The sequence below is a fragment of the Arachis ipaensis genome, chromosome B4 (assembly GCF_059453495.1).
Source record: "Arachis ipaensis isolate K30076 ecotype BB chromosome B4, ASM5945349v1, whole genome shotgun sequence".
NCBI classification, from domain to species: domain Eukaryota; kingdom Viridiplantae; phylum Streptophyta; class Magnoliopsida; order Fabales; family Fabaceae; genus Arachis; species Arachis ipaensis.
Genome location: NC_142439.1, coordinates 109,601,471 through 109,627,179, shown reverse-complemented (window position 1 = coordinate 109,627,179; position 25,709 = coordinate 109,601,471). Strand labels below are relative to the sequence as shown.

The 25,709-nt window shown below is 36.7% G+C and overlaps 1 protein-coding gene across 1 annotated transcript; it reads right to left on the bottom strand.

Moving 5' to 3' along the window:
• Nucleotides 1-13,192: 13,192 nt before the first annotated feature.
• LOC148568742 (uncharacterized) lies at nucleotides 13,193-21,689 on the bottom strand. The gene is made up of 2 exons (XM_088484764.1): nucleotides 20,597-21,689; nucleotides 13,193-13,464 (listed from the first exon to the last, which is right to left on the bottom strand). Exons 1-2 carry the CDS (start codon nucleotides 21,687-21,689, stop codon nucleotides 13,193-13,195), a joined length of 1,365 nt encoding a protein of 454 aa, XP_088340890.1.
• Between the last annotated feature and the right edge of the window lie 4,020 nt (nucleotides 21,690-25,709).

Genomic DNA, 25,709 nt, shown 5'->3' with positions numbered 1-25,709 from the left:
AGATATCACAAATATACCTTCTCATCAATAATTTGTATCAGGTACTCTAGGTTATACTTCCCATCAATAAATTTATGTTGTTAGTTTATCATTTAATATGAATAAGTTTTTACGATATATCTATGTTACTGTACTCTTAGTACCAATTATGTATAATTTATCTCTTGAGTGTACTCCTAAATTATCAAATTATATTATTTTCAATTTTAATAATAAATTTTCTAAATTCATAGATACTCATAATAACAGTAGAGCTGGTTCAAGTAACATACAGAATGGTCCAAATACGAGTAGAAATCCTGTATATTTATATTTATTTAATTAATAATAATTTATTTTTTCTTATATTTTGATTCAATAAACTTTTCATTATTGTCCTAAATAATATTGTTATAGATATTATTATATTATTTTAATGCACTTTACATAATTATAATTTCAATTATTGGATAATTTAATAATTTTTTAATATAATATTATAAGAATATAAATTTTTTATAACGGTATTATTATAAGAAAAATATATATGTTTAATATTTAATAATATATTTGTTATTAAATTTTCTCACTTTATAACAAAAAAATTTAGTAGATAATTCTGGTATATTTTTTTATTTTTCTTTCTACAATTTAATTTGTCATTTAATTTGAATTATTTCTACAATATATCTATGTTAATGTACTCTTAGTACTATTTATCTGTAACTTATCTAACGAGTGTACTCTTAAGTTCTCAACATAGATTATTTCTATACTAATAATAAATTTTTTAAATATTTAGATACTCATAACAAAAGTGAAACTGATTCAAGTAACGGAACGAATGGTAATAATATGGATAGAAATCTTGTATATTTATTTAATTAATAATAGTTTATTTTTTCTTAAATTTTGATTCAATAAACCTTCCATGATTATCCTGAATAATATTATTATAAGAATATAAAATGTTCTCACCATATCATTATAAAAAATTATATTAGATATATGTTTGATAATATAAATTTTTTCATTGTATAACAAAAAAAAATTAGTTGATAATTCTAATATTTTTTTTTTGCTTTTTCTACTAAAAAATAGATATATTAGAAGTGGCAATTTTTTCACTACATAGATTTAAATTGATAAATTTACTATTTAATATAATTATTATGCTACGAATTTAATATAATTTTTATATTCATGAATTATTTATCTCTAAAGAATAATTATACACTATAAAATATAATCATTTAAAGTACACCATTTTCGTTCCAATAATATGATTGCTATTACTCAGATGCGCATAATAATAGTGGTCAAAGTAATATCCAATAGAATTTTATATTTCATATCTTTTTTAATATTCTACAATTCTTTTAAATGTTTTATTTAATACACTAAAAAGGTTCAAATATTTTTAATAAATATATATAACATTGTAAATTATAAATGATAATTTTTTCACTTAATAAATTTATTATATGGTTACACTTGAATCATTTTTTAAATGATATCTTTTTACAGGAACTCAAACTACGTATCATGTATTTGTATTTTACGTGCGACTATTTATTTTTTTTAGTTATTTAGAGTTTGAATAATGATAATATTAATGGGTATTCTACGTATTTTGTTGCTTCCAATCAATTTAATTTTGTATGCTTTGTTTCTTATAAAGTAACCTTTCAATTACCACTGATACGGTATAAAATTAATTCAATGAACAATTCTATAATTTTGTTAATGTGTTCTTTTTAAATACTATCAGAAATTGATAAAAATAGATCTGATCAAAGCAATAGATGTGAAGAAAATATAATTGGTTAGTATTCTACTTTTTTTCTTTATATTTAGTATTGTGACACAATTTTAATAGATAAATAAATTTATAAAAAAAATTATTATTTTATTCTTATATGTTAGCATATTAATGTATTCATAGTAGACATTAAGTGTGAGTATAATTGATGTTAAAAATTTTATTTATTTAAGATCATTACAAAAACTAATTATAAGAAAGAGTGAGAGTGCCTAACAAAAAAAAATTAAAACCTATATACAAAAAATTTTATAAAAACCAAAATGATACTTAAAATATTCATTTACCAATTAAAATGAAAAATATGTAAACTTTAACGAAAACGAAAAAAATAGTAAATTTAAAATGCTTTATATTTTGTTGAATCATTTTGGTATAATTCACACAAATATGACAAAATAAAATAAGTAAATAAAATATATTTTAGGAAATAAAATAAATAGTAAAAATTAAAATGATAAATCTAGGCAAAAGCATTCAAAATAAAAATTATTAGAAGTAATAGAATAAATAAAATACGAACCAATATTATCGTCATGTATTGTATTACTTCAATCAATAATATCTAAACATTTAAAAATATGAAACAAAATATACAAACTAAAAAATTTAAGTACTGAATTCTAGGCAGTAAGGAGAAGAGAAGGGTAAAATTTGTATAATACTTTTCTCTTGATTTATTCTGCTGTATGTAGGGGTGTTCGCGGTGCGGTTTGGTTCGGTTTTAAGAGAAAAAGTCATCCGATCCGAACGCTTAATTTATGTGCAGTGCGGTTTGGATTTGATGAATTTTTTTTGGAAATCCGATCCGATCCGATCCGATTACAAGCGGTTTGGATCGGTTTGGATTTGCAGTTTTTAAATAAAAAAATTAAATACATATAACAAGTCTCAACATCAAATTTTAAATAATCAACAATGACGTAACATGTTTTGACAATATCTTAAAAAGCTAACGATAACATAACAATAGAAATAAAATTATAGGTTAGTTAAAATAAATAAATAAATAACATTTTGAACATAAAATATTTATTAAATAATAATAATACATGAATAATAGAAAAAGTATAACAAATTGAACATGTTATAAGTATAATTATAAATATAATAATAAAATAACAATATTATAGCACATTGTGCGGTTTGGATTGGATTGGATCGGTTATGAAAAGTAGATCCGAAATCCGATCCAATCCAGCGGTTTGCAAAAAATAGAATCCAATTAAATCCAAATTAGTGCGATTTTAATTGGTTTTTGGTTTGGATCGGATTGGATGAGCGGTTTAATTTGGATCGGTTTGAATTTGAACACCCATAGCTGTATGCTGCTATAATATATACAGCTTTTACAAACTCATCATAAATATAATCATATCTAGCAAATCTTTTTAATTTGTAGAATATTCTAATAATATATTAATAGAATAAAGAATAAAAGTTGACTCACACATTCCAAAATAATAAAAGAAGGCAAAATAAACATGTGATATAATAAAAGAAAAATATAGAGTTGTTGATCATCTTATTTGGGCTTGTTTGTTTGTGGAGTACTCTTGGGAGTACTGGCCAAATGGTCTAATATGCCCCTCACAAGTTGGAGGATGATATACGTCAAGAATTCCCAACTTGGATAAATCGGTACTCAGCTTTTGTTGAAGATCTAGCAACAGTAGGTTGCTAAAGAATCTCCCAAAAAGAAGCAATAACCAGTTAATGAACGACGGATATCCGGGCAACCTGCCCAATCAGAATCGCTGAAGCCATATATCTGAAGACTAGAAGATCTGGAAAAGAAAAGACCTCTGCCCAGATTATTTTTCAGATATCGAAGTACTCGACGAGTTGCTGCTTAGTGAACCTGAGTAGGGGTGGCCATGAATTGGCTAAGCTGTTGGGTGGCGTAGGTGATATCTAGACGAGTTGTGGTTAGGTAAAGCAATCGACCCACAAGACGCCGATAAATAAATGGATCAGACAAAGGAGGACTATCATCTTGATGAAGTCTAGTGGTACTATCCATAGGAATAGGTGTGGGTTTTGCACTCAAAAGCCCAGAATCGTTCAAAAGGTTCAAGCAGTATTTGTTCTGTGAGAGAGAGATTCCCCGAGAAGAATGAGCTACTTCAATACCTAAAAAATACTTCAATGTACCAAGGTCTTTAATTTTAAATTTAAAGTTCAAAAGTTCCTTTATTGCTGTTATCTCAAAAGAAGAACTTCCCGTAATCACAATATCAACAACGTAGACCAGTATTATGCAAATGTCAGTGTCCAGAATTTTGAAAAACAAACTATAATCATAAATCGTCTGCTGATATCCATAAGAAACAAGAAGAAAGGAGAGTTTCTCGTACCACATTCTACTGGATTGTCTCAATCCATATAATGATTTGAGCAATCTGCAACATTGATTTAGCTGAGAAGATTTGAGGCCAAGAGGTAAAGCCATATAGATAGTTTTCGTTAAATCACCATGAAGGAAAGCATTGTTAACATCAAGCTACTGGATTGGCCAAACCTTAATCGAAGCCAAAGCAAGAACGGTTCTGATAGTTGCAGGTTTCACTACTGGTGAGAATGTTTCAAGAAAATATACTCCTTCTATCTGTGTGAAACCCTTGGCTACCAAGCGAGCCTTGTAGCGGTCAATACTACCATCAGGATGGCGTTTGATCTTGTAAACCCACTTACATCCAATGGGTTTTATAGTGGGAGGACACTCAACCAGAACCCAGGTCTTGTTCAGCTCAAGTGCAGCAATTTTCTCTGTCATGGCATGCTGCCAATGAGGAACCTTAACAACATCCTGAAAAGTCTTTGGTTCACAGTCAGAGTATAAGAATAAGAGAAATTTGGTATGTGAGGTAGAAAAAGAAGCAAAAGAGAAAACTGAAGATAGAGGATACCTTAAGCGTGAGGATGAATAAATTTGGGGATTAAAAGAAGTATTACAGACATAATCAGAGAGACGAACGGGAGGCTGGATATGACGGTGGCTATGTCGAGTAGAGGGAGGGACAGTGATTGGTCCAGGTTCAATTGGCTCAATGGAGTGAGGGGTTGTATGTGATTGAGGAGAGGATGGGGGAGAAGTCACATTGGAAGAAGAGTTGGGGGAATAAGATAAAGGGGATTGGGAGGAAGAAGACGAAGGGAAATTAGGAGAGAGAAGGGGTTCGGTGCTTCCAGAAGAGGGGGGTTGGGAATTATTGTTGTGAGGTGGGCTTAAAGTATGGGATGGATCATTGGGTAAAGGAATGGGTCCAATAGGAATGGAGGGTGTTTTTGAATTATTGATGTTATTTGGGCTTGGATTATTTTGATGTGGGATAAGAATGGGATCATTTTGTGTGGGCTGTTGATTGATTTTGGCTAAGGAAAAAATAAGCTCATAAAAGATCACATTTCTGGAAATTAGAATTTTCTTATGTTTAAAAATATAAACAATATATCCTTTAAAACCATTTTGATAACCAAGAAAAAATACCCTTTTGTGCTCTTGAATCAAATTTAGAACAATGATTCAAAATAGTTGAAACAAAGCATAAACAGCCGAAAACTTTGAGTTCATTGTAATTGGGTTGTTTATTAAATAGAGTTTCAAAAGGGGTTTTAAAATTAAGAATGACAGATAGAACTCTATTTATCAAATAAACTGCATGGTTAATAGCATAAGACCAAAAAGTGATAGGCAAATTTGATTGAAACATGAGAGCACGAGCAACATTCAAAATGTGTTGATGCTTACGTTCGACTCTCCCATTTTGTTGGGGAGTTTCAACGCAGCTTTGTTCATGAATAATGCCTTTTGATGAATAAAAGGATGTCAAAAGAAATTCTGGACCATTATCTGATCGAATAAATTTAATCTTAGAGTTAAACTATGTTTCAACCAAAGCAATGAAATTTTTGATATGTTGAAATACCTCACTTTTTATTTTAAGATGATCCAAGTAAAGCGGCTAAAATCGTCAACTATGGTTAAAAAATATTTGTGATTATGAATTGAATTTTGACGAAAAGGTCCCCATATATCCATATGTAATAATTCAAAGTTCATGCTCGCTTTATTATTACTAAGAGAAAAAGGAAGTTTTCGTTGCTTAGAAAAATGGCATACATCACAAGGTTCATCATGATGCAAAGAAATAAAGGGATATTGTTTATGCAAGCCATTAAGTCGTTGTCCAGAAAGATAACCTAATCTAAAATGCCATAAGTTTAAAGATGTGATGGGTGTAATATATGTATAATTGATGGAGGAAGGTGACGAACTTATGTTGTGAAAAGCTTGCTCAAGAACATATAATCCTTCTTTGAATCTACCCAAACCAATCATCCTCAAACTGTTCGGTTCCTGGACAATACATGAAAGTTTTGAGAAAGTGACATCATAAGGAAGTTTAGAAGTAAGTTTGGAGATGGAAATTAGATTAAAATGAAATTGAGGCAAATAAAGTACATCAGAAAGAATTAAAGAGGATGAAAATTGAACTACACCCTTAAAAGATGCTATAGCTTTGGAACCATTGGGCATATGGACAACTATTGGCTTAATTTTTATGTATGAAATAAAATAAAAAAAATTGGAAGCAATATGATCAGTGGCACCTGAATCTAATATCCATGCACCATTAAAAACAGAGTGTGATGCAGAATTTAAAATTGAGAAAGTATGAGAAGAACATAAAATATAGCTACCCAAATTTGGACTGGGGAGAAGCCCAATTTGAGATTGAGAGGAAGAGGAACTGAAGGGCTTAATCTCATCCTTAGAAACTGAACTGTGGGCCTTGGCCCTTTTTAGAAAGCTCATTAAGGCTGCATGCTGGGCTTGGGTCAGTCCAAGAACTGGTTCAGTTGGTGCCCTAATAGCCTGTTTTTCTTGAACCAGGCTGTATGAAGAGGATGATGGTGCGGCGTTGCTGGAGAACAGAGTAGGGTTAGCAACGGAGGAAGCGGCTGTGTTAAGGAGGGAGCAGCTTGATCACCGGCACGTGGTCGTCCAAGGTATTGCGGGTGTCCAGGTGGATACCCGTGCTTTCCATAGCACACGTCCACCATGTGCCCTGTTCTGCCACAATGAGTACACTGCTTGGAGGAATTCTCGCCGCGTCCTTTGCTGGAGAAACCAGAGCCACGTCCGCGACTGTGTCCTGGTCGTTGACCTTCAATGGCGGCAGCAATAGTTCATTGTTCATCCAAAATGCCAGAAGCTGCTTATAATTGTCTTTCCTACTAAATTACCATGGCAAAAACTCGTTTGACTGGAGGGAGAGGATCAAGGAGAAGCAATTGGGATCTTACCACTGAAAAACGTTCATCAAGTCCCTTCAAGAATCGGATGATGAAGTCTTGGTTACGGTAAGTCTTTGCAGGGCATGTACAGAGAGGGAGAGGGCGTGAATTTTCTATCTCTTCCCATAGAGTCTTTAGGGCAGTGAAAAAGTCAGTGATAGAGAGTGAACCTTGTTTGAGTGCATAAATTTCCTCCTGCAATTCAGCAATGCGCAATAGATCTGACTGTGAGAAGCAATCTTGAAGATCTTCCCAAACAGAAGAAGCAGTAGACAGATAAATGACACTTTGGGTAATGGAAGGTAAAAGGAAATGAAATAGCCAAGAAAGGACTAAATTAGTGCACATTTCCCAGAAAAGGAACGATACCAAGAATGCTAGTTGTTTTCTGTGAGTACAGGGGAAACAAGAATTGATGTTAGGTTCTCACTTGGGTGTATATAAAAGGGGCTAGCAGGAGAAGGAGAAGAAGAAGAAGGTGAACGTTTGGATTTGTGGTCTTTACCATGGATGGATATAGTAGAGCTTTAAAGCTCTGATACCATACTGAATTCTGGGCAGTAAGGAGAAGAGAAGGGTAAAATTTGTATAATGCTTTTCTCTTAATTTATTCTGCTGTATGCTGTTGTAATATATACAGCTTTTACAAGCTCATCATAAATACAATCATATCTAGAAAATTTTTTGAATTTGTAGAATATTCTAATAAGATGCTAACAGAATAAAGAATAAAAGTTGGCTCACACACTCCAGAATAACAAAATAAGGCAAAATAAACATGTGATATAATAAAAGAAAAAGATACAATTGTTGATCATCTTATTTGGGCTTGTTTGTTTGTGGAGTAGTCTTGGGAGTACTGGCCAAATGGTCTAATATTAAGCAAAGGCAAAAATTGTCATACCTTATATAAGATAATTAACTAAAAAATGCTATAACACAATAGATGCAACTGAGAACTTTATACAAAAAAATTATGATATATAAAGATAGCATTCTTAAAAAAAATTTTATGTATTTCAGACTCAAACTATATTGTATTGACTATTTCATCTAAAAAAATAATTCGTAACAAACATAATGTTAACATATAAACAAAAACATATAATGGAACAAGAAAATAATAAACATTTAAAATAGTATAATGTTGTTATAGATCGTATGTAGTTTTAACTTGGTTATAACAGTTTCGAATAAAAGGTTTCAAACAAAATGATTTTATTAGAAAAAAGAATAAAACTATTTTACTACACAATAAATAATATTTCTTTATAATTAAAAGAATAAAAGAATTTATTTAATGAATAAAAAAATCTTTATAAAGAATAAAATAAAATATTTTATAATTAAGGTTGTTAAACACATCTAAATAACAAAATTTGAAAAAAATAAAGTAAAGCAAGATCACAATATTATATAGTGTAACAAAGTTAAAAAAAATAGTGAAACATCACTTAAATATTTGATAGTTACTTATCTCTTTTTTATGATCACTATAATGGAAGTAATTCTTTGTTTTTATAATCAACAAAGTACTATCTTTTTAATTGTTACAAAATTTATCATTTTCTGATTTTTATTATCAATGTAACCAAATATATATAAATTTAATACGAGTATAAAAATTAGACAAAATATCAATCCCAAGGACATGTCATTTATAACCCCCTGATTTTTAAAAATTAAATAATTAATTATTTATTAGTTATTATATTATATTGAGATTTTGTTTTTCAAAAAAATTATTTTTATTAAAAATAATTAAATAAAAACTTATAATTATTGAAATTTAATTTAATTATAATTTATTCTATTAATTTAAATTATTTATTAAAATCTATTTTAAGAAACAAAAATTTAAATTTATTATTATTATTATTATTATTATTATTATTATTATTATTATTATTATTATTATTATTATTATTATTATTATTACTACTACTTAAGTTTCTATTGGGCCGAAGCCACTAGGAAACTAAAGGAAAAGAAATGAAAACTTTATTTATATATATATATATAATTATTATTATTATTATTATTATTATTATTATTATTATTATTATTATTACTACTACTACTTAAGTTTCTATTGGGCCGAAGCCACTAGGAAACTAAAGGAAAAGAAATGAAAACTTTATTTATATATATATATAATATCAAGTTTTCATTTCTTTTGCATTAATTTAATCATAATCATTCATATATATCTTACCGTGAATCACATTTTATTTGCATTAATTTAATTATAATCATTCATATGTATGAATAACCATATGTGTATATATATGTGCATATATAGGAATGTGGTATTAGAATATCATAATTAGGGAACAAAATCAAGAAAATATCAAAGAGGATTAAAAAAAAATCAATGTAATTTATTAGGATATTATTCCATAACGAGTGTATACTCTTGGTCTATGTATCGGTAAGAACTTTGTAATCACAAATGAGAAATATGAATAACAAAAATAATACTTTTTTAAATAATCCTTCGTTTCTTTCCTAAACTCTTTGTACCACGGTAACATGGTATCAGAGCAGAGTTAGGTTCTAGGGACTCAAAATCAACCATTTCTTTACAAATTGCAAATATGCTACGCAATAGTTTTGGAATGCGATCATCACAAACCAATTCTGACAATTTGTCAATTGGTTTCAAACTAAACGGATATGATTATCCATTATGGGAAACTCTGATGAAAAAAGCAATTGGTGGAAGAAGAAAGAAGAAACACACAAAAAAACTGCTTTAATATTGTGGGTTACCCAGATTGGTGGAAAAATAATCCCAAGTCATCAAGAAATCAGAGTAAGGGAGTCACTGCTATGAGCATCCCAGGGGTCACCAGTAGCTGTGGCGAGGCCAGAAGAGAGGAAGCAAGTCACTATGGTAAGGCAGCAGCGGCGGTAAGGGCTCCTTGCCTGCTCAACCCAAACCGCGACTCAATATAAAGGGGATATCCAAAATCAGAATCCAATTAAAAAGATAAATGAATGGATTTTCGATTGTGGGGCTACCGATACTCTGACTGATGACCTCCATGATTTTTATAGCTTGACTATACCCTCAAAAGCTCATATTGAAACAGCTAGTGGAGAATTAATTAATGTTAAAGGAGGAGGCTCCATTACCTTTTCAGAAAAATTGAAATTAAAAAATTGCCTCTATGTCCCTGCACTATCATCAAAATTATTGTCTGTTAGCCAAGTAACAAAGGAACTAAATTGTGTGGTACTCATGTACTCTACCTTTTGTCTTTTACAGGACATTCTTACGAAGGAGATCATTGGGCGTGGTACTGAGCGAGAAGGCCTTTACTACGTTGATGAAGTAGCACACCAGGGTCATGCCATGCTTTTTGATGCACAAGTTCCAAAAATTTTTTTGGGCTGAAGCTATAGCGACCTCTGCCTACTTACTAAATCTCCTACCTACCCAAGTTCTCCATCACAAAACAACCTTACAAGTCTTGGCTACTCAAACTGCAATCCCGCCTATTCTAACCTTACCACCTCGAGTATTTAGATGTTCCGTCTTTGTCCATATTCCCAAAGCCAATAGAACCAAACTTGATCCTTGTGCAGAAAAATGTGTTTTCGTTGGGTATGCTACACACCAAAAAGGGTATAGGTGCTACAATCCAATCACTCGTCGTATTCATGTGACCATGGATTGTGATTTTTTAGAATCCGAATTTTACTTTAGCCGCCAACATGGCATTCAGGGGGAGAACAATAAAGAACCACCAAGTTGGCTAAATAACTCTTGTTTCCCAGAAACTGTTCAAACAGAGCAAGTAGATGGAGCCACCGAGCATACTTCACTCAACGTAGAAAACAACTCGATACATACAATCAGTGAGAGTCCTTTTGAGAATGTCAGACAAGAGGTAAGTAATTATCAATCTGATAATTTACTCCTTGTTTTTAATGAGGCCACTAACAATAACAATATAGCACTGGAACATGAAGAACCAGAGCCCAATACCTTTATTCTTCCTCCAAGAAGAAACAGAGGGATGCCTCCTGATCGGTACTCACCATAACATGTTCCCCGTAACTCAAGATACCCAATAAGAGTGGCTAGAGAAGGAATGGCAGATGTTGTAAAGGCTTTTTCCGCTAGACTCTTAACAGAAGACATTCCAAGAACTGCCTGAGAAGCCAATGCGAAAGCTGAATGGCGAAAAGCCATGAATAAAGAAATGGAAGCTCTAGAGAAGAATGGAACTTGGGAAAAGTGTATCCTACCGACAGGAAAAAAGCCAGTTGGGTGCAAATGGGTTTTCACTATTAAACACAAGGCAGATGGCACTATTGAACCGTACAAGGCAAAGTTGGTGGCCAAAGGTTATACATAGACCTATGATATCGACTACACTGATACTTTTTCACCGGTTGCAAAGATTAATACTATCAGGGTGTTGTTTTCAATAGCAGCAAATGAAGACTGGCCACTCCATCAATTTGACGTCAAGAATGCTTTCTTGCATGGAGAGTTGAAAGAAGAAGTGTACATGGAAGCTCCTCCAGGTTTCTCAACGGGATTTGAAAAACATGAAGTTTGCCAATTAAAGAAGGCTCTTTATGGGCTTAAACAATCTCCACGTGCCTGGTTTGGAAGATTTACAGTTGCCATGAAAAGGTATGGGTACAAGCAAAGCAACTCTAATCATACCCTTTTTTTCAAAAAAACGGGGAGATTTAATCACTTGCCTAATAATCTATGTGGATGATATGATCATAACGGGAAGTGATGCTGAAGAAATTGCAAAATTGAGAAGGAACATATTTACAGACTTCAAAATGAAGGATTTGGGAGGACTAAAATATTTTTTAGGAATAGAGGTTCTACGATCCAGCAAAGGAATCTTTATCTCCCAAAGAAAGTACATTTTGGACCTTCTGGCAGAAACAAGAATGGTGGATTGCAAACCAATAGATACGCCCATGCAAGTTAATCACAAGTTGAAGATGGTAGAAGGTGCCACCCTAGCAAATAAGTAAAGGTACCAGTGACTGGTTGGAAAACTAATTTACTTATCACATACTCGGCCTGACATAGCTTATGCTGTGGGAATAGTAAGTCAGTTTATGCATAAGCCACAAGAAGATCATATGAAATCTACTATGAGGATAGTTTGATATTTGAAGGGAGCTCCAGGAAGTGGAATCATTTTCAAAAGGAATGACCATTTGAAGGTTAAGGCATACACTGACGCAGATTGGGCGGGCAACCCAAATGATAGAAGATCAACAGCTGGTTACTTTACACTTGTTGGAGGCAACCTGGTAACTTGGAAAAGCAAGAAGCAGAAAATTGTAGCTCTTTCAAGTGCTGAGGCAGAATTTTGAGGGATCGTTAAAGGCATAACTGAAGTATTGTGGATAAGACAATTGATGACTGAGATTGGGTTTCCACCACAATCGCCAAGCCAGTTGAAATGTGATAACAAAACCGCAATCAGCATTTCAGAGAATCCTGTACAACATGATAGAACAAAACATGTTGAGGTGGATCGACACTTTATCAAAGAAAAAATTGAGAATGAAATTATTGAGCTTCTATTTGTGAGATCAGAAGACCAGTTGGCTATATTTTTACTAAAGCAGTTTCAAAACAAGCCCTTGCTATAGTTCTAACCAAGCTGAGTATTGGTGATCCCACTACTCACCTTGAGGGGGAGTATTAGAATATCATAATTAGGGAACAAAATCAGGAAAATATTAAAGAAGATTAGAAAAAAAATCAATGTAATTTATTAGGATATTATTCCATAACGAGTGTACTCTTAGCGTACTCTTGGTCTATATATTGGTAAGAACTTTGTAATCACAAATGAGAAATATGAATAACAAAAATAATACTTTTCTAAATAATCCTTCATTTCTTTCCTAAACTCTTTGTACCATGGTAACACGTGGCATAAAGGAATATACACATGTGTATATATATATGAAAAACTAAGACACCTAATCTAATATCACATTTAATCATCATCACCCAGCTTCCTTTGCTTCCATTTTTACTTTCACTAATGGTGAGAGTGAGAGACCGAAGCTGCATGAAGAAAACCATAAACCTCACCGAGCTTCTAGCTTCAATTTCTTGAGATTCGTAACTCCAATCAAAAATCTAATCCGATAAAAGTGTTCGTATCCTCCTCCTCTACATATTGGCATTATTTTTGTCCGGTAGAAGTTGACGGTGACGTAGCTCCTCTTCCCCTTAAGTTCGGCTAACTGGAGTTCTAGGAAGCACAGACGATTTCTGATGCTTTCTCCTTCAGCAGCTCGGTCAGAAAGCTTCTTCGGAGCTTTCGATGATTTTGATTTCATACGAATGCCACGGAAGTCTAGTGGATATTTGCAAATAATTTATGATTGCTTGGAATGACTGAATGATGAGTTTGAATTGAAGCTGTGATTGATATTGGTTTTGTGATTGATATTGGTTTTCTGATTTTGATGGAGTTGTTGAAATTCTGGTTTTGTGATTATGATGAATTGGTTGAGTTGTGGCTGTAAAAAGTGATTAAATTAGTGTTACTTGTTAAATTGTAATATGATGAGTTAATTATTGAAGAAATTGTCGTATTGATAATTGTTGAATGGAGTTGGATTTGAGTTTGGTTTGGAAAGTGATGATTTTATACACAGCAAGTGGTGCGTTAGCTCTTTATGATGTGTTTCGTGAACACGAAAGGTTGAGCTTGTAAGCGTGCAACGTCACATGATGTTTTAGGGTTCTGTGTCCCGTGGAGAAGTTTACGGAAGATATATTTGTTGTAACACCCTACCATACAGAGTCTTATGCTTAAGTCATAATTCAGAGATGGCAAGGTATTACGACCTCTAAAATAAAAATTTAGTACGTATAGTAGTATGAATGATTGATTATAACTAGGAGCCTTTATAGAAAAAGGGGTAAACAAAAAAACGCAACTCAAAAGCGCACACTCCGATCGATAACGTAACGAACAAAGATAACCAACGCGAGATTATATATATACAAAGGAGTGTCAAAAACAGGAATATCAAGACTCAAAATCCGGCTGCGAAGATAACCGGTCCGAGCATAGCAACATATACATATGATAAAATAAGGAAACCCCAAAGGAAACCCAAAGGGACACAAATACAGAAAACCTATTCTCCAAAAATCTCCTCTAGAAGGAGTCATCACAGTTTGTATTATTTAATGGAGATAAAAGTATCTAAGCAAAACATATAAACCAAAAACATAGTCCCCAAGAACAAGGAATCTTCGCAAATCTAGAAGTCTCCAGCATGCCTCAGCGGGAAACCGTACGTCCTGCATCTGAAAACCACAAAATCCGCATGGGTGAGAACCAGAGGTCCCCAGCATGGTAACAGCTTCCACATATATAATACATAATAATAGAGGAAAGCCAAAGGCAATCCTAGAACTTCCTCCAGATAATATCAAAGCTTATAAACAAGCTAAACCATATAAGGGCATCTGACTAACGATTCTTCAGTCTAACTAATACTTCCCTTTCCAATTCCTTCAAACCTCCCAACCACCAGCAGGAGTATATTATAGCAAACACAGTTATATCAGACAAAGAATATACAATTAGGAGCAGTTAAGACATTTAGACAATTAGCAAGTAATATGCAGTCAAATAGGCAATCTCAAACAATTCACATAGTATGCATATGATGAATGCCTGTCCCTAGTGGCCGATGATATCATCTTGTCGGTTATATAGCCAACCCGACAAGTCCTGGTCGCTAACCATTGGACTGTCCCTCTGTCGCGCATCCCCAACTCGAGTTATACTCGTTATAAACTTGATCATAAACATGATCCATATCCATCACCCTCACTGGTGAATATTTCGGGGGCGAGCTCATCCGGGTCTTTCACAGTGCCCGACCACACTTACGACATAGGGTCAACAGAGTATCAAGTCTCAACCTGGAGCACGTGGTGGCTAGCCACTGCTACTACCCAGGGAAACTCGTATCTCTGATAGTGGAAGTGCAATTCACAATTATCAATAATTCAGCATCAACATGCATGAATTCTCATCCATGGATCAACATCCATATCAGCCATTCCGGCTCACGGTTCAATCCAGAACCAGCCAATATTCATAATCATACACAGCCATTCCGGCTCGCGGTTAAATCCATAACCAGCCATTTCATTAACAATTACAGCCTTTCGGCCCATGGCATAACAAGCACTTCCACCACCATTCTCCACATCTCACATAATCATCTTTGATCCTCATTAATCATTCATATTCCCATTGCTTCACTCGCAAGTTACCTCATTCACTAGCCCCTTTTTAATAGCTAGGCATGCCATAGTGATTTAAGACATAAATGGTGAGATCGGAGGCTTAGAAGTATGAGATTTGGCTTTTAAAACTCAAAAATCAACTTTGGGATGAAAACAGGGCCGCGCGTACGCGCACTCCACGCGCACGCGTGGATGGCACTTTTTCGGAAGATCGGCGCGCACGCGCCAGGTGCGCCCACGCGCAAGGGGTCATTCTGCTAAAAATTTTCTAAGTTAAAAGCTGCAGAATTCACAGATTTAAACCCCAATCTTCCAACGGACATAACTTCCTCATTTTAAATTGTTTTTCACCCGTTCTTCAAACGGCATGGACATCCCGGATCCAATTTCATTTATAAACAGATTTGGTACAAAACGGAGATCCGTAGTCCAAGTTATGTCCCGTCAAAGTATGCCCAAAAACCATATTTTCATACAAAACCACAATATGCCATTTTCAAAACAAACCATTTTCAACTCTTCCCAAAATCAATCAAAACATGACAATTTCATCCCTTTTCTTTGAAATCAATTCAAAATGTATCAAATTCAACATCAAGCCTCCTCAACTCACACATTGACACATAACCACAATTTACCAAAATCACTATCTCATCATTTTACCCCACTTCTCCCAAGTGGCTCAAACTCAAACACATTGACATATCATATACTATTCCTCATGCCAATTCTCAACAACACCAATTCCAATAAATCATTATTGTACACAATCAACATCATACTCGCCATCAACATGGATCAATCCACAATTCAACCATAACCAATCATCAAGCATATATCACAACATGCATATTTCTCATACATCATACCACCAAGGCATCAATAATCATCATCACATATATGACCACATCATATATCTCAATCATTCAACAACATCAACAATTCAATGCCTATCTTAGGGCCTCTAGCCTAAGTATTTCCTACCACATTACATATTAGATACGGGAAACCGAAACCATACCTTAGCCGATTTTCCCAAGCTCCCCCGGAGCACTTCCAAACCACTTATCCACAAGCTCTCAAGGCCTCAACACCTCCAAGGACAGATTTTTCACCACCAAACCCTTTCCAAGCTTTTCAAAGTCACCAATCAAGCTCCAATATTCACATATACACAACCTAAGCCACAACCATGATACCCATACACAACATCTCAAAACCCAAACATCATAAAATCACAAATTACACTAGGGTTGAGAATCTTACCACACCCAAGGTCCAAGGAGACAAGATTAATCTTCTCCTTCAAGAGAGTTGGGTCCTATAACATCAAAGAACCCAAAATCTCAACATTTTACCCATGAAACTCGAAAATAAGGGCTGGAATTTCGAACAGAAACACGTGGCTTACCTCAAGATTAATTGTATGGGTTTTGTAGAGCTCTCTGCGGTGAACGCGTGGCCACAAACGGAGCGGCAATCGGAGCTCTAGATCAAAAGTTATGGTGGTTTGAAGATCAAGTGAGAGATAGAACTTGAGAGAGTGTTCTTCCCTCCATGGCCTCCATTTCAGCGTGTTTAGTGTCTCAAATGAGGAGAGAGAGTGCTGAAAACTAGGGTTTTGGTTTAGTTTAGTTGGGCCAAGGGCCCACTTTGGGTCCGGTTGGCCCGGTTTGGCCCGTTCGGTCCAACCTTGGTCCGAATTCTATAAAATTGGTACCAAAATTCTCGTCTCAATCTCCTCTATCACATTTAGCCATAAAAATCACATTTTAGGCTTTCTAGAATAAATTCTTATTTATGGGTTAATTAGCCGTTAATTAACCGGGTTTTACATCCTACCCACCTAATTGGGAATTTTGCCCACAAAATTCAAATGCAATTACCTGAGAATAAATGCGGATAATCCGTTCGCATCTCCGACTCAAGTTCCCAAGTGTGTTCCTCAACACCGCCTCGACTCCAAGCCACTTTGACTAATGAAACGTCTTTTCCACGCAACCGTTTAATACTAGTATCATCAATTTTGACTGGAGCCACTGGAAGCGTCAAATCTTCCCTTAACTGAACCGATTCGGGTTCCAACACATGGCTAGCATCAGGAGTGTACTTCCGAAGCTGCGACACGTGAAACACGTTGTGCAGGTTCGAAAGATGAGGTGGTAGAGCCATCCGATACGCCACCGGTCCAATCCTCTCCAGGATTTGAAATGGACCAATGTATCGAGGATTCAACTTCTTTGCTTTAATCGCCCTACCTACTCCCGTGGTCGGAGTAACCTTAAGGAAAACATGGTCTCCTTCCTCAAATTCTAAGGGCTTTCGCCTCTGATCGGCGTAACTCTTTTGACGACTCTGCGCCGTGAGCATCCTATCTCGGATTTTCTTGACTTGTTCGGTGGTCTCAGCTATCATTTCCGGCCCCAACAAGCTTTTCTCTCCAGCTTCATACCAACATAGCGGAGATTGACATTTTCTCCCATACAAGGCCTCATACGGAGCCATTCCGATGCTCGCATGATAACTATTATTGTATGCAAACTCCACTAATGGCATATACCGATCCCAACTCGCCGGTTGGTCCAAAACACAAGCTCTCAACATATCCTCTAGTGTTTGGATCGTCCTCTCAGATTGACCATCTGTTTGAGGATGGTAAGCCGTGCTCAAGCTTAATCGGGTTCCAAAAGCCTTCTGAAATGCACCCCAAAACCTTGAAGTGAAACGAGGATCTCTATCAGAGATTATAGTAGCAGGTACACCATGAAGTCTCACAATCTCCTTTATGTATAACCGTGCTAGCTCCTCAAGGGTGTAAGTCATACGAATGGGCAAAAAGTGAGCTGACTTCGTCAATCGGTCCACAATCACCCAAATAGCATCAAAACCAGCCCTAGTCTTTGGCAATCCTGACACAAAGTCCATTGCAATACTTTCCCACTTCCATTGTGGAATCTCTAGAGGTTGCAACATACCGGCGGGCTTTTGATGTTCAATCTTTACCTTTTGACAAGTTAAACACTTTGAAACATATTCCGCCACATCATTCTTCATTCCCGGCCACCAAAACATCGCCTTTAAATCATGGTACATCTTAGTACTTCCCGGGTGAATGGAGAATCCGCTTTTGTGTGCCTCCTTTAAGATATCTTGCCTCAAAGTGCCAACATCCGGCACAATGATCCTACCCTTGAATCTCCATAACCCATCTTTTTCTTCCGACACTCTCCACTGTTTTCCTTGCTCGATAGCCGGTAACACCTTCTATAACGCTTCATCATTTTGATGAGCCTTTAGGAGTTCGGACTTAAAGTCACTTGAGATTTCTAATCGGCTCAAACACAAGGTTCCGGATACTTCTTGAGTACCAATTTTCAGACTCTCGAATCCCTTGAGCAACTTCTCCTCTTGAAGCATCATCCAAGACGCATATAACGACTTTCGACTTAACGCATCCGCCACTATATTCGCCTTTCCAGGATGGTAATTTAACTCAAAGTCATAGTCTTTCAACAATTCCATCCACCTTCTCTGCCTCATATTAAGCTCTTTCTGATCAAAGAGGTACTTCAAGCTCTTATGATCAGAGAAAACTTGGAACTTAACCCCATAGAGATAATGCCTCCACACCTTCAAGGCAAACACAACCGCAGCGAGTTCCAAATCGTGTGTAGGATAATTAACTTCATGAGGTCTCAACTGTCGTGAGGCATACGCCACCACATTATGATGCTGCATCAGCACGCACCCTAGACCCTTCAATGAGGCATCACAATACACCTCAAAAGGCTCGTTCGGCTCAGGTAACACTAACACAGGTGCAGTGGTCAACTTTTTCTTCAATGTCTGAAAGCTCTCCTCGCACTCAGGAGTCCAAACAAACGGAGTGTCTTTGCGGGTTAACTTTGTCATTGGTAACGCTATCTGTGAAAAGCCCTTGATAAACCTTCTGTAATAGCCAGCTAAACCCAGAAAACTCCTTATCTCTGTTATGGTGGTTGGTTGTTTCCAATCCATCACCGCCTCCACCTTAGTTGGATCTACTGCTATTCCCTTCTTACTCACCACATGGCCCAAAAACTTCACCTCACTCTTCCAAAACTCACACTTAGACAGTTTTGCATAAAGTTTCTTCTCCTTTAGAATCTGCAACACGGTCCTCAAGTGTTCCGCATGCTCTTCTTCAGTCTTGGAATAAATCAGTATGTCATCAATAAAGACAACAACGAATTTATCCAGAAACGGACGGAAGACTCTATTCATGTAATCCATGAATACTGCAGGAGCATTCGTCAACCCAAAGGACATTACAGTGTACTCGTAATGACCATAACGAGTCCTGAAAGCGGTCTTAGGGATATCCTCACCCCTCACCCTTATCTGGTGATAACCGGATCGCAAATCGATCTTGGAGAAAACCCCAGCTCCTTGTAACTAATCCATGAGATCATCAATTATCGGCAATGGGTACTTATTCTTTATGGTGACCTTGTTCAGCTGCCTGTAATCCACACAGAGTCGCATACTTCCATCTTTCTTCTTTACCAGTAACACTGGAGCACCCCACGGGGAAACACTTGGTCGGATAAAGTTCTTACCCAACAATTCCTCTAATGGTGACATTCTGTAAGGAGCACTTGAGATTGGTCCCGCCCCAGGCACCAATTCAATAGCAAACTCGACCTCTCGGTTAGGTGGAAATTCCTCAATATCATCAGGAAACACTTCCGGAAACTCACACACTACTGGAATCTGATCCAACCTTTGATCATCACCCGAAACAACCGCGGTTAACAACAGGATACCCTGACATTCGATTCCAGAACAGTTCACCATCATCGAATTCAAGTAATAATTATTCACCACAACCGGCCCTTCTGTATCCTCCGGCATAAAGTACACCGACTTGTTAGAACAATCAAGCAGGACATGGTTTTCGGATAACCAGTCCAATCCCAAGATAAGATCAAGACCGATCATCGGTAAGCAGATTAGATTATGGACAAAATCACGCTGCTTGAACCTAAACGAAACTTTCGGGCATCCTAGTCTAGTTACCATGGCTTTATGGGTAGCATTATACACTTTTAAGTCATAACCTAAGGTTACGATCTTCAACCCTAACTCATGGGCTTTCTCAAATGCAATGAATGAATGCGATGCTCCCGAATCAAATAAAGCATTTAAAGTTTGACCAGCTAATTCACAGTTACCTCGAATGAGTGTCTCAGATCCCTCAGCACCTATAGCTGAAGTGGTGAACACCCGACCAGTCTGTTGTGCTTTCCCAGCACCTTGTTTCTGCCTCTCCGGACAACTTGCGGCTTTATGCCCCGCCTTTCCACAATTGTAGCACAAACCCCATCCGGCCTTGCATGGTGCTCCCGGATGGTGACTTCCACACCTAGCACAAGCTTGATCATTCTGAGGCTGCTTCCCAAACTTCCTTCCTTGGGAGTTGTTGTTGTTGGGCCTCCTGAAAGAGCCTCCTCTCTTGAAAGACGGACCTCTAGGTGCAAAGCTCTTCCCTCGGTTCTGTGGGAATGATCCTTTGTGACTCTCTTTCTCAGCGGTTGCCCTTTTCACACACTCTTCAGCAACCCTACACTTGTTCACTAATTCGGAGAAGGTCCTAATCTCCATTGGCCCTACTGAACTGAAGATATCACTCCGGAGTCCTCCTTCATACTTAACACACTTCCATTCCTCATATTCCACCGGGGTCCCTTGGCACATACGAGAGAACCTGAACAGCTCCTCAAACTTGTCAGTATACTCTGATATGGACATAGTACCTTGCTTCAGCTGTAACAATTCAAGTTCCTTAGCCGTCCTAGCAGAGGTTGGAAAGTACTTCTTATAGAACTCTTCTTGGAAGACATTCCAAGTGATATAGTCATCACCCTGCTGCAGAAGACGTCGGATACCTTGCCACCAATGGGACGCTTCACCTGTGAGCATATAGGTAGCAAACTCGACATGCTGCCCTTCAGGTACCACTTGTGCTTGCAGTGCTCGCTCTATAGCCTGAAACCATGTATCAGCCTCAGTCGGGCTAGTAGTTCCCTTGAACTTAGGCGGATTAACCTTCAAAAAGTTTGCCAAGGTCATCGGGCCCTGAACTCCACCTCCATCATTACCATGGTTGTTCATCTGTTGGCCAAGAGCCTCAGCAGTGGCTTGCATAGCAGCAGCCATGTTCTCCAACGCAGCCATAAAGTTCACCGGGTCATTAGGGTTATTCTCCGGTGCACGAGCATTCGTACGACCTCTCGCACTACCTCTACCGCGTCCACGAGGCGCCATCTGGTTCCTATACATACCAAACAATCGATATTAAGTTGATCAGTCTCAATATCGGAAGTCTAGTACTTCAAAGTCCCAAATGCATGCTCATGAACGTTTATGCCAATTATATCAAGCAGATATACTAATAGCACATATCACACACACACACAGAGAATGCACAGAAGCATAGTCAGTCCATCCCTCAGGCTCTACAGGAACGAACTGCTCTGATACCATAATGTAACACCCTACCATACAGAGTCTTATGCTTAAGTCATAATTCAGAGATGGCAAGGTATTACGACCTCTAAAATAAAAATTTAGTACGTATAGTAGTATGAATGATTGATTATAACTAGGAGCCTTTATAGAAAAAGGGGTAAACAAAAAAACGCAACTCAAAAGCGCACACTCCGATCGATAACGTAACGAACAAAGATAACCAACGCGAGATTATATATATACAAAGGAGTGTCAAAAACAGGAATATCAAGACTCAAAATCCGGCTGCGAAGATAACCGGTCCGAGCATAGCAACATATACATATGATAAAATAAGGAAACCCCAAAGGAAACCCAAAGGGACACAAATACAGAAAACCTATTCTCCAAAAATCTCCTCTAGAAGGAGTCATCACAGTTTGTATTATTTAATGGAGATAAAAGTATCTAAGCAAAACATATAAACCAAAAACATAGTCCCCAAGAATAAGGAATCTTCGCAAATCTAGAAGTCTCCAGCATGCCTCAGCGGGAAACCGTACGTCCTGCATCTGAAAACCACAAAATCCGCATGGGTGAGAACCAGAGGTCCCCAGCATGGTAACAGCTTCCACATATATAATACATAATAATAGAGGAAAGCCAAAGGCAATCCTAGAACTTCCTCCAGATAATATCAAAGCTTATAAACAAGCTAAACCATATAAGGGCATCTGACTAACGATTCTTCAGTCTAACTAATACTTCCCTTTCCAATTCCTTCAAACCTCCCAACCACCAGCAGGAGTATATTATAGCAAACACAGTTATATCAGACAAAGAATATACAATTAGGAGCAGTTAAGACATTTAGACAATTAGAAAGTAATATGCAGTCAAATAGGCAATCTCAAACAATTCACATAGTATGCATATGATGAATGCCTGTCCCTAGTGGCCGATGATATCATCTTGTCGGTTATATAGCCAACCCGACAAGTCCTGGTCGCTAACCATTGGACTGTCCCTCTGTCGCGCATCCCCAACTCGAGTTATACTCGTTATAAACTTGATCATAAACATGATCCATATCCATCACCCTCACTGGTGAATATTTCGGGGGCGAGCTCATCCGGGTCTTTCACAGTGCCCGACCACACTTACGACATAGGGTCAACAGAGTATCAAGTCTCAACCTGGAGCACGTGGTGGCTAGCCACTGCTACTACCCAGGGAAACTCGTATCTCTGATAGTGGAAGTGCAATTCACAATTATCAATAATTCAGCATCAACATGCATGAATTCTCATCCATGGATCAACATCCATATCAGCCATTCCGGCTCACGGTTCAATCCAGAACCAGCCAATATTCATAATCATACACAGCCATTCCGGCTCGCGGTTAAATCCATAACCAGCCATTTCATTAACAATTACAGCCTTTCGGCCCATGGCATAACAAGCACTTCCACCACCATTCTCCACATCTCACATAATCATCTTTGATCCTCATTAATCATTCATATTCCCATTGCTTCACTCGCAAGTTACCTCATTCACTAGCCCCTTTTTAATAGCTAGGCATGCCATAGTGATTTAAGACATAAATGGTGAGATCGGAGGCTTAGAAGTATGAGATTTGGCTTTTAAAACTCAAAAATCAACTTTGGGATGAAAACAGGGCCGCGCGTACGCGCACTCCACGCGCACGCGTGGATGGCACTTTTTCGGAAGATCGGCGCGCACGCGCCAGGTGCGCCCACGCGCAAGGGGTCATTCTGCTAAAAATTTTCTAAGTTAAAAGCTGCAGAATTCACAGATTTAAACCCCAATCTTCCAACGGACATAACTTCCTCATTTTAAATTGTTTTTCACCCGTTCTTCAAACGGCATGGACATCCCGGATCCAATTTCATTTATAAACAGATTTGGTACAAAACGGAGATCCGTAGTCCAAGTTATGTCCCGTCAAAGTATGCCCAAAAACCATATTTTCATACAAAACCACAATATGCCATTTTCAAAACAAACCATTTTCAACTCTTCCCAAAATCAATCAAAACATGACAATTTCATCCCTTTTCTTTGAAATCAATTCAAAATGTATCAAATTCAACATCAAGCCTCCTCAACTCACACATTGACACATAACCACAATTTACCAAAATCACTATCTCATCATTTTACCCCACTTCTCCCAAGTGGCTCAAACTCAAACACATTGACATATCATATACTATTCCTCATGCCAATTCTCAACAACACCAATTCCAATAAATCATTATTGTACACAATCAACATCATACTCGCCATCAACATGGATCAATCCACAATTCAACCATAACCAATCATCAAGCATATATCACAACATGCATATTTCTCATACATCATACCACCAAGGCATCAATAATCATCATCACATATATGACCACATCATATATCTCAATCATTCAACAACATCAACAATTCAATGCCTATCTTAGGGCCTCTAGCCTAAGTATTTCCTACCACATTACATATTAGATACGGGAAACCGAAACCATACCTTAGCCGATTTTCCCAAGCTCCCCCGGAGCACTTCCAAACCACTTATCCACAAGCTCTCAAGGCCTCAACACCTCCAAGGACAGATTTTTCACCACCAAACCCTTTCCAAGCTTTTCAAAGTCACCAATCAAGCTCCAATATTCACATATACACAACCTAAGCCACAACCATGATACCCATACACAACATCTCAAAACCCAAACATCATAAAATCACAAATTACACTAGGGTTGAGAATCTTACCACACCCAAGGTCCAAGGAGACAAGATTAATCTTCTCCTTCAAGAGAGTTGGGTCCTATAACATCAAAGAACCCAAAATCTCAACATTTTACCCATGAAACTCGAAAATAAGGGCTGGAATTTCGAACAGAAACACGTGGCTTACCTCAAGATTAATTGTATGGGTTTTGTAGAGCTCTCTGCGGTGAACGCGTGGCCACAAACGGAGCGGCAATCGGAGCTCTAGATCAAAAGTTATGGTGGTTTGAAGATCAAGTGAGAGATAGAACTTGAGAGAGTGTTCTTCCCTCCATGGCCTCCATTTCAGCGTGTTTAGTGTCTCAAATGAGGAGAGAGAGTGCTGAAAACTAGGGTTTTGGTTTAGTTTAGTTGGGCCAAGGGCCCACTTTGGGTCCGGTTGGCCCGGTTTGGCCCGTTCGGTCCAACCTTGGTCCGAATTCTATAAAATTGGTACCAAAATTCTCGTCTCAATCTCCTCTATCACATTTAGCCATAAAAATCACATTTTAGGCTTTCTAGAATAAATTCTTATTTATGGGTTAATTAGCCGTTAATTAACCGGGTTTTACATTTGTGACCAATATTGGGTTGCGAAGTGTTTGATGAGGTTGAGAAAATTCACGAATAGTCTACTTGTTAAAGTACATTTTGGAATGGTGAATATACGTCAGGTTGATGTTTAGGAAGTTGAAACTCTGGAGTTGGTAAGAGATCAATGTGCGGACGTTAAGCGTGTCGTTTTAGCCACATGCCTATTTTATAATTTTTCGCCACCTTGTTTTACCATCGCACGTTTGAACCATGTCATCTTTTGTAATAAACTTGCCTTATAACTTCAGCTTTATAATCGTACTTTCACCCTGGTACTTGTATTCCACATGAACCTCTTTTATTTTATAACCATTTTCAAGAACGAAAATTTTTATAAGTGGGGTAAGATATAACATCCCGAATTTTTAAAAATTAAATAATTAATTATTTATTAGTTATTATATTATATTGAGATTTTGTTTTTTAAAAAAATTATTTTGATTAAAAATAATAA